Source organism: Delphinapterus leucas, chromosome 3 (assembly GCF_059928025.1).
Source record: "Delphinapterus leucas isolate spDelLeu-1000000601 "Yukka" chromosome 3, BTC_Dleu_Yukka2, whole genome shotgun sequence".
In the NCBI taxonomy this organism is placed as follows: Eukaryota; Metazoa; Chordata; class Mammalia; order Artiodactyla; family Monodontidae; genus Delphinapterus; species Delphinapterus leucas.
Genome location: NC_143131.1, coordinates 103,183,045 through 103,196,059, shown reverse-complemented (window position 1 = coordinate 103,196,059; position 13,015 = coordinate 103,183,045). Strand labels below are relative to the sequence as shown.

The 13,015-nt window shown below is 36.0% G+C and overlaps 1 protein-coding gene across 4 annotated transcripts in view; it reads left to right on the top strand.

The window, feature by feature from the left end:
• CEP120 (centrosomal protein 120) overlaps positions 1 to 13,015 on the top strand; it is a 78,770-nt gene that overhangs the window by 24,135 nt on the left and 41,620 nt on the right. For all 4 annotated transcript variants that reach the window (XM_022588678.2, XM_022588677.2, XM_022588681.2 and 1 more), the window contains 6 exons: positions 3,098 to 3,295; positions 4,973 to 5,200; positions 6,173 to 6,389; positions 7,842 to 8,019; positions 11,101 to 11,250; positions 12,026 to 12,208. In XM_022588678.2, coding sequence (XP_022444386.2) covers positions 3,098 to 3,295; positions 4,973 to 5,200; positions 6,173 to 6,389; positions 7,842 to 8,019; positions 11,101 to 11,250; positions 12,026 to 12,208 — 1,154 coding nt within the window. The remainder of the gene's footprint in view (positions 1 to 3,097; positions 3,296 to 4,972; positions 5,201 to 6,172; positions 6,390 to 7,841; positions 8,020 to 11,100; positions 11,251 to 12,025; positions 12,209 to 13,015) is intronic.

Below are 13,015 nucleotides of genomic sequence, written 5' to 3'. Positions count from 1 at the left end.
TTTCAAACCATGGTTTTCTCTGGATATATGTCCAGGAGTGGGATTGCTGGATCGTATGGTTGCTCTATTTTTAGTTTTTTAAGGAAACTCCCTGCTGTTCCCCTCTGAGCATATTTGTGTGTGGATGATTTACTACCTTTACATTATGTTTGCCTTTACTGGTGAGCCTTCCCATTTGTAATTTTCTTGTTTCTAGTTGTGTCCTTTTCTTTTCTACCTAGAGAAGTTCCTTTAGGATTTGTTGTAAAGCTGGTTTGGTGGTGCTGAATTCTCTTAGCTTTTGCATGTCTGTAAAGCTTTTGATTTCTGTATCAAATCTGAACAAGAGCCTTGCTGGGTAGAGTATTATTGGTTGTAGGTTTTGCCCTTTCATCACTTGAAATATATTGTGCCACTCCCTTCTGGCCTGCAGAGTTTCTGCTGAAAAATCAGCTGATAACCTTATAGGGATTCCCTTGTATGTTATTTGTTGCATTTCCCTTGTTGCTTTTAATATTATCTCTTTGTCTTTAATTATTGTCAGTTTGATAAACGTGTTCTCTGCATGTTCCTCCTTGGGTTTGTCTTGCCTGGGAGTCTCTGCACATCCTGGACTTGGGTGACTATTTCTTTTCCCATTTTAGGGAAGTTTTCAGTTATTATCTCTTCAAATATTTTCTCAGGTCCTTTCTCTCCTTTTCTGGGACCCCTATACAGTGAGTCCCCTACATACGAATGAGTTCTGTTCTGAGAGTGTGTTTGTAAGTCCTATTTGTTCGAAAGTCCAATGAAGTTAGCCTGGGTACCCAACTAACACAATCAGCTGTATAGTAATGTACTGTAATAGGTTTATAATACTTTTTACACAAATAATACATAAAAAACACAAAAAATGAAGAAAACATTTCTAATCTTACAGTATAGTACCTTGAAATGTATGGTAGTACAGTACAACAGCTGGCATACAGGGGCTGGCATCAAGTAAACAGGCAAGAAGAGTTACTGACTGGAGGAGGGAGAGGAGGTGGGAGATGGTAAATCTGAAGGATTATCAGCAATAGATGGAGGGTAAGCTGCAGTTTCACTCATGCCTGACATTGATGGCACAGGTTCTGGTTCCTTGCTGGAACCAGATGCATGTTCGCAACTTGAAAGTTCGTATTTAAGGGACTTACTGCATTGCAAATGTTGGTGCTCTTAATGTTGTCCCAGAGGCCTCTGAGAGTATCCTCACTTCTTTTCATTCTTTTTTCTTTATTCTGCTCTGTAGTTGTGATTTTCACCATTTTTTCTTCCAGATCACTTATCTGTTCTTCTTCCTTGTTTATTCTGCTATTGATTTCTACTAGTGTATTTTTCTTTTCAGTTATTTTATTGTTCATCTCTTAGTTCTTCAGATCTTCTAGCTCTTTGTTAAACATTTTTTGTATCTTCTCAATCTGTGGCTCTATTCTTTTTCCAAGACCTTGGATCATCTTTCCTATCGTTACTCTGCATTCTTTTTCGTGTAGATTGCCTATCTCCACTTCACTTACTTGTTCTTTTGGGGTTTTATCTTGTTCCTTTGTCTGGGACATATTCCTCTGTCATATCATTTTGTCTGTCTTTCTGTGATTGCGGTTTCCATTCTGCAGACTGCAGGGTTGTAATTCTTATGGCTTCTGCTCTCTGCCCCGTGGTGGATGAGGCTGGTCTTAGTGGCTTGTGCAGGCTTCCTGGTGGGAAGGACTTGTTCCTACCCACTGGTGGGTGGACTTGGGTCTTGTCCCTCTGGTGGGCAGGGCCATGTCAAGGGGTGTGTTTATCAGGAAGTTGTGGGCTCAGGAAGGCTTTAAGCAGCCTGTCTGCTGATGAGTGGGGCTGTGTTGGTTGTTTGGCCTGAAGCATCCCAGTACTGGAGCCTAGAGGCTGTTGGATGGGGCCAGGTCTTGGTGAGAAAATGGTGGCTTCTAGGAGGGCTCATGCCAATGGGTACTCTCCAGAAGTACAACCACCAGTGTCTTTATCTCAGTAGTGAGCTACAGCCAACCCCTGCCTCTACAGGAGACCCCCCAATACCAGCAATTAGGTCTGGCCCAGGTTCTTATGAGGTCACTGCTCTTTCCCCTGGTTCCTGGTGCACACAAGACCTTGCGTGCACTCTCCAAGAGAGGAGTTTCTGTTTCCCCTGGTCCTGTGGATTTCCTGCAATCAAAGCCCTCTGGCCTTCAATGCCAGATGCCTTGCAGGCTCTGCCTCCTGATTCCAGACCCCCAGGCTGGGGATTGTGATATGGGGCTCAAAACTTTCATTCCAGTGGGAGAACCTCTGAGATATAATTATTGTGCAGTTTGTGGGTTGCCCACCCAGCAGGTATGGGATTTGATTTTATCGTGATTGTGCCCCTCCTACCATCTCCTTGTGGCTTCTTGTTTGTCTTTGGATGTAGGATATCTTTTTTGGTAGGTTCCATCTTTTTTTTTTTTTGTCGATGGTTGTTCAGCAGTTAGTTGTGATTTGGGGTGTTTTCTTGAGAAGAGGTGAGCTCATGTCCTCCTCCGCCATCTTGTTCCACCCCCAGTAAACATTTCATTTGTGAAGGGCTCCATTTTCCCCCTGCAGCAGCTCCTCACAGTGGGCGGAAGACAGCCTTTTGTAACTTAATTTATAGGTCTCCAAGTTTTGTAAGAGTAGCTACAAAGCTTTTTTTTTTTTCCCATCAAAGAAGTTATAGTAAATAGCTTGGATTAAGATTTTTTAAAAAACCTTCTCTCATTTACAGAGAGGATGGTGGAGTAAGGATATGAGGAAATAAGGAAAGCTCAGTGTAAAATATTTGACCACTTTCTTCTAAAAGAACTTTTATGGAGTTTTCATCGACTAGTTGAATGAAACATAAGCTTTAAAACAACATTAATGTATAAAAATATTTTAGTCTCTGTGCTTGTGTAAGATAAACCTTTAAAAATTAAACTAGTGATTTGGTAGTAATTTGGCAGAGATTTAGAAATTTTGAGTTATTAATTTAAGGCTTGAAATAAAAAATCATTTTAGTAAATATTTCTGGAGGTTGTCAGACATCTTTAAGGATGTTTAGTGGTTTATAATATAATAATCCTTTTTTTTCTTAAATATTTAGTTAATTCCATGTACCATGAAACTTCCAGAAAGACGGCCTGAGTTTTTCTTTTACTATTCTTTACTGGGGAATGATGTTACAAATGAACCCTTCAATGATTTGATCAACCCAGACTTTGAGCCAGAGAGAGCATCTGTTCGAATACGTAGCAGTATAGAAATTCTTCGTGTTTACCTGGCTCTTCAGTCTAAACTACAGGTAGGTATGGCAGAGAATTGTTTCCTATGAGATGATTTTTTAAGCATTAAAGAGGTACCCAAACTCTGTCTTATTTCTGAAGTGGATATCATCTTTCTGCCACATCTTTTAATTTTTAAGGAATTATCCTGACTTGTACAGTCACAGCATGACAGTTATTTCAGAATTTTAGGAGATATACCGCCTTACTTTGTTACTGTGGAAAGCGGTAGATCAGTTATCGGTCATTTATAATAAAAAGTTGTACCTGGAGCTTAAAGCTGCGGGCACCAGGCAGGTTTTATTATTGTTAGTGGAGATTAGCTGCCACTACACAGATCACACTCTAGATTTCAGAATTTATACACCTTATTGCTATTAAAATCAAAGAGATAAAACAACTTTCTAAAACCTGTTCTTGAACTTGGTAGTTTTGTAAACCAGTTTTAAATTGGACTTTATTTAAAAGTGAACCTTATCTAGTCCAAAATTACTTTTCTGTTTGTTATGATTAATTTTAATCAGACTGAAATGGGTGGTGAAGTAGGGTGGGGTAGTCATTTTTTTATATAGTAAAGTGATCATTCATTAGACTTTGCGTTTTGAGTGGATAGTGAAAAGAGGCATTAAGAAATTTTAGTGGAACTAAATTTTAGAGGTGGTGCTGCTAAATCCAAGGTATTTATTTAGAAAGTTGAAGATTATATAAAATGAAATGCAGGAAAAAAGCACTTTGAATTTTATCTTATAAAATTCCTTACCAAAACTATTTATTAGTTTGATTCTCATGGACATTTAAGTCATAAAAATCCTTTCTCTCCAGCCCATTAAAAATATCACGCCTAATAACATTAGGACTGTTATAGGTCATTGCTGATAGTAGAATTAAAAGTTTTGTTTTGTTTTGTGGTAAGCGGGCCTCAATGAATACCTAGTATTCATTGTTCATATGAATACTAGGTTTGCTGTGGCTTCAATGTAGTAAGGGAAAAGAATAGTTATGTGACACATATCTGGAGCAGCCTTTCTTTTTTTTTTTTTGGTCGTTGCAAAAGGTGGTAATGTTTAAGTTTTGATTAGCTAGCAGTGATTAACGGTACATTCCACCACCCCAGAGGTATTCTCTTTTACCTTTCACTGTTAAGCACTCTGTTTTATATATAAAGTTTGAAAAGCAAAAAAAGAGAGAAAGAAACATTCATGGTGTTTTATGGGTGAATAAAACAGAATTATTTGAGGTTCTTTAATTTCCAAATAGGGCTGGACCCACTCACTTATTTTTTAAGAACTGTGTTTAATGTTATAATGGAAATAGAAAAGATGCTTGATGTATTTGTTTTCCGTTTAAATTCATATATTCATGATATAATTTGCATATGTAAGATAGCATAGTAAAATATTAAAGTAACCATAGCTCACCAAAGAGACAGAAAAGAGAATGTGATAACATAGGAGGGTACAGTACTGAAAGGAAAAATGAAAAGAATTAATAACTTTATTATTGAGTTCTGGGTAAATTTTGTGCTTTAGCAACAGTTTTAACAATCATGTGTGAGTACCTTAGTCACTGCAGGTCAATAAGATAATCTGCATTCTGTTTTCCTTCTATGGATCATTTTATAACTTTTTGTTAAGTTTGTGTGTTTAGAATAAAGGAGAAAATATAAAGCCTGATTTTGATTTTCCCTGTCATATTAGATCCACCTCTGCTGTGGAGACCAGTCACTGGGAAGTACAGAAATACCCTTAACTGGACTACTGAAAAAGGGTAGTACAGAGATCAACCATCGCCCAGTCACAGTTGAAGGTGCTTTTATTCTGGACCCTCCAAACCGAGCCAAACAAAAGCTTGCACCTGTTCCTGTGGATCTAGCCCCCACTGTGGGAGTGTCTGTGGCTCTGCAGAGAGAAGGCTTAGATGCCCAGGCAAGTAGTGACCCTCCTTCCCCTCCTCCAGCTTCTTCGATGTAGTTCATGATTAGTCACAAAAGTTGACCTTCAGAAGCATTACCCCGCATAAGAAAGTATTTATTATTCTTAGGTAGTGGCCTTCATTATATGATAACCTCCTCTCCAAAGAGACCCTTCTGAAAAGTGCTGTGGCTTCCGCCGCATTTCATAGGTGACACTGTCCAGAGCCCTTCAGTCCAATCTTTTCATGTAGTGAAAACCATTCCCCACACCCCCAGCTCGTAGTCAGTGACTGTGGCAGAAGAGGGACTACGGTAGAAGAGAATATTTTTAGACCCAGTTTCTGGTAACCTGCGTTAATGGATCCTTTTTGGTTGACTCAGCCTTAGCTAAGATAAGGTTTTTGGCTCAGTATTTTATAGTCCTCATACTGTCTCTAGGCAATAGAGACATTCATTTGAACATATATGTTTTTTGATTATATATAGCCCCAGAATCAACTTTAGTGTCATGTTTCTTTTAAAGAACTGATTTTTATGTAGGCTGTGAACTGAAGTGAGAGTTTAAAAAGACATATATGCGTGTATTTTTAGAGGATAGTGGAGCAAAGGAAGAAAATCATACTAGACTTCTGGGTTTTTGGTTTTTTGTTTGTTTTTTAGTAATATAGACCTCCTTTGTATTGCTTTGGTAGGAATAACCATTCCCAAGGACACCTATGCCTGACTTCTTTTATTGAATATCCCTTCTTATGCATTAGGATGCATTTTGATACGGAGCTCTGGATATCATATTTCCTTCCTGTTCATCTTCCTTTTTATGGTCCTAGATGCTATAAGAAAATTTGCAAATTATGAAGAGAAATAGACTAGGAATGTCTAAACTGGGAAAGGAAGCTAATATTTTTTAAAAACAACATCACGATTTTTGCTTAATTATGAAGGAGAGTTCTTTGCAAATTATACTTTATTTAAAAATTGTTTTTAGTCTTTAATTGAATTAAAGACCCAGAATGAACATGAGCCACACCATTCAAAGAAGACAGTTTTCACCCCCACAAAGGAGAAGACACACACTGGGGCCAAGTCTCCACGCGTGTCCCCTGTTCCACCTCACAGTCAGTCACCTCCAACAAGAGACGACGCAACAGAAAGTGAAGTGGAAAGCTTACAGTATGATAAGGACACAAAACCCAATCCAAAGGGTAAGGTATTCTTTTCACAGATCTATCTTTTAGGTATAGATTTTTCAGCCATCTAATAAATGACTGTGCGAGTTTTCATGGGTGCTAAGTAAAAATTGAGTTTTTTAAAAAGCCAATGTAAAAAAAAGAATCAGATTAAAGTAATTGCAATTTACTTAACTTCATAGTAGAATTTGCTAAAAGGTAAGAGAATTTTTCATTTATTTTCATACTAGAAATAGTAGCTTATTCAAAAGAAATTAAAGAATATAGTTCTTTCTAATAGATTGTTAGCAAACTCTTCAGTATCTCAATTTCACTGGAATTTTAGAGAAAAGAGATACTAACTGCCTCTTATAGTAAACTTAAAATAATCATTTTTGATCCTAAAGTTGAGACAGTCTGAGAATGCATATTTATCTGGTCTTATAAAATTTTCCATCTGTTACGTAAGAATCTACAGTTAAATTTAGTAGTATAAATTGTAAGAGCAGTGGTAGATTAGGAGTTAGAAGTTTGGGTGCAAGTTATAGGTCTGTCACTGAGTAGCTATAGGACTTGGGCCATTCATTAAACATCTCTGGTGTATAATAGGATTGGACTAGATACCTCTGTCTTTTCAAGTTTTTGTGTTTTTGTTTGTTTTTAATTTTTGTTGGAGTATAGTTGATTTACAAAGGTGTGTTAGTTTCAGGTGTACAGCAAAGTGAATCAGTTATTCATATACATATATCCACTCTTTTTTAGATTCTTTTCCCATACAGGCCATTACAGAGTACTGAGTAGAGTTCCCTGTGCTATACAGTAGGTCCTTATTAGTTATCTATTTTATATATAGTAGTGTGTCTATGTCAATCCCAATCTCCCAGTTTATCCCTTCCCCTCCCCTTTCCCCCTTGGTGACCATAAGTTTGTTTTCTACATCTGTGACTCTGTTTCTGTTTTGTAAATAAGTTCATTTGTACCATTTTTTTAGATTCCACATACAAGCAATATCATATGATATTTGCCTCTCTGTCAAGTTTTAGTTTTTTGTTAGACATAGTCTAACAAACTACTTTTTAAACCCTAACCAAACTACTTTTTAAAAAGTGATGTAATGATATCTGCAATAAGTCTCAAATACAACCCTTCAGATACTAAGCTATATTCACCTGTCTCTTAGAAATATTAGTGCCTGCCAGGCTGCTATCATACATTACCGCATTGGTACTGTATGCTTTTATGTTTTGCAATATATGTTGAGAGTGAGAGTAAGCTCTTTTCTTTACACAGTTCTATAATGGGAATTAAAGCCTACATAATATTGGATAAGTCACTTTAAGAAGTTTATGCCTCAATTCATATGTTTATAAAATCAGACAGCCAAGTCTTTGCTTGAAGGTAAATGAGATGATATCTTTAAATTATCTGAATAACTTAAGAGAAATTGTCAGCAAACAATTTTTTTTTTAATTTTTATGTTCATTTTAGCTGTCAGTTCTTCTGAACCTGCTTTACTGGCCCAGCCAGTGACTACATCCATTGCTTCAGGAACAGCTTCAGGACAGAAAATTGCTGTTCCTGCAACATCACATCATTTTTGCTTTTCAATAGACTTAAGGAGTATCCGTGATTTGGAAGTTGGTTTTCCAGTCAACTGTATATTAAGGTATGATTTGATTTTGTTTCAGAATATTTTCTGAGGAGAAATGCCTTTCCTCTGTTTGGGGTTTGCAGAGGAGAAATGTCACCAAAGAAGTTATGACATTTGTTAAATCAGTGGACTAAAAGGGTGTAAGGCTATTATGTCCTAATGACTTTGAACTTAATCAAAGGTGGCATTGGTAGTATGAGAGGTAACAGTCTTGCTAATAATTGTAGGTATTGATAATAATTTGTTAATGTTCCTTTTTAAAATATAGTGACTCTTGAACTTAAAATGTATTGTTTCCAGAAAAGGTGCCATAGGTCAAAATAATGGGAGTATAGTATCTGATTTTTCTATAAAACTGTGTTATAATGGGAGGTTATAGTCTTAATATCTACCTTTTATACCTATGAATCTAAAAACCATACCTAATGAACTGGAAGTGTCCACACTGTTCAGTTTAGAGAATTGAAACATATATATTTCAGTCAGTTAAATGGCTTTTACATAATGGCTTGTTTTTTTTAATTTATTTATTTTGGGCTGCGTTGGGTCTTCGTTGCTGAGCTTGGGCTTTGTCTAGTTGTGGTGAGCAGGGGCTACTCTGCGGTGCATGGGCTTCTCATTGTGGTGGCTTCTCTTGTTGTGGAGCACAGGCTGTAGGTGTGCGGGCTTCAGTAGTTGTGGCATGTGGGGTCCAGTAGTTGTGGCTCGTGGGCTCTAGCACAGGCTCAGTAGTTGTGGCACACGGGCTTAGTTGCTCCGCGGCATGTGGCATCTTCCCGGACCATGGATCAAACCCATGTCCCATGCATTGGCAGGCGGGAAGTCCTAGGACCAGGGAAGTCCCCATAATGGCTTGTTTTTAATAATATTACATTTCCATAGACTTTGTGGCTAATATATATATTAAATGTAATATAATTATGTGTTTTAGCTTGGAGTCTTTAGGTCCTCATAAATTACTTTGGAATAAGCATTAGCATTTTTAATAAAATTTTTGGTCTTTATGTGACTAAAATGAGAAAATCAGAAAATCTTTCCATCATCTTGGATTGCCATTCCCAGGAATGTCAGCAACTTCTCATTGCTTCCTGCTGTTATTTGAGGCATGTCTGCCTTTCAGATGCATAAATCAACTCCTACTTGTATCTAATTTTTCAGTTGTTTGATTCCTTATCAAGTTGTTTCCAAAGTCCTGTGAGCTTTGGTGTGAATAATGGACAGAATCAAAGGGACCCAGCACTGAGTTCACACGATGAAGTCATAGAATGGAAGTCTGTCCTCACAGCCTAAGTTCTGCATTTTACCTCATGTTAGAGGCTGAGAATCATGACTAAAATATTGTTTTTTTAAAAATTGAAAGCCAGGAAAAAGTTTTCTGCCATAGACATAGCTTTTCTCACAGGCTTTGTATAACATAGAACTGTTCCTTTTTCTCTCCTGCTACTACTGGAGAAACTGATCTTAGGACACTTAGAGATGATGTTGGCCAGAAGCACAGGGATGATCTGAGATTGGATGCTGTGAGGGAGGAGCCTTGGACAAGCCCAGTTAGAAAGCACATATTAGTTTTTGTGTTTCCTGCTTGCCATAGGGCCATTTGTTTAATCATTAAGTGCCTACATTATGCCAACAGTTTGTCCGGTATTAGGGCATGGGGCATATAAACAAAGAGCTCAATCTAGTGAAGAAGACAGAGTCAGAAATATGTCAGTACGTGAGGGAGGCTACTAGTTCACTTGACAAAGAAAAGGGAAAGAATATACTACCCCGAGGAAATAGGTATGATCCACTTAATACTCTATAGAAATCACTTGAGGACTACTGCTTCTGTCTTTGATTCATTTTAAGGCTTTTTTTTTTAAATGTTGGGCATTTTATGTCTGATAGATTTTATGTTATCATGCTCTGTGTTGATATGAAATTGTAGTGTACAATTGTCTAATGAAATTTGTGAAATAACTGATATTAGAAAAAGTTTAATGTGTTTGCTTTTTTTTTTTTCCTTTTAAATCACTACATCTGTAGTAGGGGGTTAAATTTCTAGGGGATGAGCTCTTTGAGATGACCTAAATTCAATTTATGTAATTGTGTAGGAATTGAGTTTATGAGCAGGATTCTTCTTGTAGGAAAAGCAATTTCTACTAGTAGAGTTAAAGTCTAGTTTTATTAATGAATAACAAATTATAAAATGAAATTTAAGTGAGCATTACAATATCTCTATTTGGCTTTACGTACAAAATAAGTTCAGCAGTAGTCAGACATTCTTCTGTTTAATCTGGTGTGACTTTTATGATGAAAGAAAGAAATAGTGTTATGCCACTCTTTGATTCATCTGTAGTATATTTGAGTTGCTTTCATGCTTGATTCTCAGTTCAGAGACAAAATACTATGAATGCATCCTTTTGGAGTTGACTAAGGGTTTTTTTAGCTCATACAAAATCAGGACATTATTATATAAAGAAAAATCGGTTTAGAAATTAAATTTAGCAAGCATTTCTTGACAGTTTACTATATGACAGAAACTGTTCTGGGAGCGCAAAGATGAAAAAGGTAAGACCCATGCCCTCAGGAACTCTTTCCCCCCCCCCCACATTTTAGTATTTATTTTTTTATAAAAATATTTTTGACATATTACATTGTATGAATGTAATGTGTACAATATGTTAATTTGCTACATTTATATACCTCAGGGAGCTCTTAACAGATGGCAGCTCTGTCTTTGTTTAGTGGAGTCATTTTCACTTCTGAATCTTTGTCTTATTTGAAGTGTAATCAAAGTGACTGTCTCTTTCTTATTTGGTGTATTGCCTTCAAAATACCAGTGTATACTCCTCCTTCCCCAGAGGATCTTGTAAAGGAACTTTGGAAACCAGTGCTGTGCAAATAATGCATTTTCTCTATAATTCTCTATAATTTCTGTGATTTTTATATCAACACTGAAAATATTTGTATAATTTTAAAGTTGGTGATAGGAGTAAAACCATAATGCATTTGTACCATTTATCTATGAAAAAATTTTTATTTAATATTCATATTACACTTTTTAACAGACTATAAATTTGTAAACTATAGGATTTTGTTTTTCTTAAATTCTAGGTACTCATATCCTTTCTTCGGAAGTGCAGCTCCTATTATGACTAATCCTCCTATAGAAGTTCGGAAAAACATGGAAGTTTTTCTTCCCCAATCTTACTGTGCATTTGATTTTGCAACTATGCCTCATCAGCTGCAGGATACCTTCCTAAGGTAATGTATACATGGCGTGTATGATATTATATTAGGATATGATTTTCTCAGATCAACTCTTGAAAATTTGTATCAGATTAACAAGAGGAATTCCTATATTTTTACATCCATAGCTGCTTATGCATTTGCGAATCTAGAAACAAATTTAAAATCTGTGACACTTGTGGTTCCACTATAAAGTTTTATGTGGTTACGAGGGCTCGTTTTAGATTTTCATATCTTGTTTGCCTGAGTTGGGATATTAGAACTTTCTTAAAACAATACATGAATAATGAAGGAACCTTGAAAAGTAATCTTGCTTTTTCCTAATATAATATGTGATGATAAATAAACTGTTTAGTTTTTATTATTGATTTACTTAATGACTGTAATGCATTATTTGCTTTTTCTGTTTTTTCATCTGTATAAAATGGAAATGTCGATCCAGCCATCTGAAATGGATTTGTGACGAAAAATGAGATCTGTGAAGTGTCTTTTTACTTTCTCAGAGTATCACAATTTGAAAAGAATTTTAAAAGAAAGAATGAAGAGTAACTAAACGTTATGTAACCATTTGTGGGAATAGTAGTGTTCGGAAGGGTTTTTCTTTATTGCACAGGAAGAGGTGTAAAAAAATCTAATAGTATTTTCTGTTTGTTACCTGTGGAATTGAGCCTTTACATTCCAGATAGCAAAAACATCTTTGGCTACATTAAAGGAATTCAAAAATTTTAGTCCAGAAAAGCCTTAGTTCAGAGTTGATAGGTATGAACATATGTTTCTCTTTTCCTTTTAGGATTCCATTGCTGGTTGAATTATGGCACAAGGATAAAATGAGTAAAGATTTACTTCTGGGAATTGCCAGAATCCAACTTTCTAACATCTTGTCTTCAGAAAAAACTCGCTTTTTAGGTTCTAATGGTGAACAGTGTTGGCGACAAACTTTCAGTGAAAGCGTGCCTGTTATAGCAGCACAAGGGTAATGCATTTCCTAGAGCTGGTCTTAGCTTCGCTTTTTATTCCGTTTAGCCAGCTACAACCTTATCCTTTCATGTCATTTTTTTTTTTTTCTGATCTTTTTTCTTTGACCTATGGGGGTTATATCCCAGTTTGCTCTTTAGCTTTCTGATACCTACTATATCCTCACAGAGTGAATCTGTGCTACCATAATACTGTTATACTTAGAGTGTTGAGTAAGTATTTCTCTCTCCTCTCTTTAGACTGATAATTTTAAGTTCAGGATCAGTTTGTTTTTTGTGTTGTTTTTTTTTTTTTTTTTAGCTTAGTAACTCAGGGTCAAATTTATAATGTATTTTTACATTATTTTGAATTTTTCTACTTGAAAAATATTTAAACTTTTGCCTCAAATATACTTGGAGAACGTTGCAAACGTTCGACACTTTAAAAAAATATATATATATTCATTTTTTTGCCCTGAAATTCACTGCCACCGTGAGAAACTTGAGTTCACATATTTTACACAAAATCATTCAACAAATATGTTATCTTTTTATATTTAACAATAGAAATTTAAATTGACTTTAACCTTACATATCACATGCCTGTATTTTTAAAGCATAGTAAGACTGTAGAAGAAAATCAGGCCCAGTAAAAAGCTGAGATGTAGAAGTATTATTGGAATTTCTTCCCTTACTTTTCCTCATCCATGCCACTTCCAGAGAGTGAAGGGTTTAGTAAACTTTTATTCACTTGGAGATCTGGGAACAGGTTTTTAGAGAATCGGTTATTCTGGTTAACTGAAAATTCTTTTAAAAATCAGCATTCT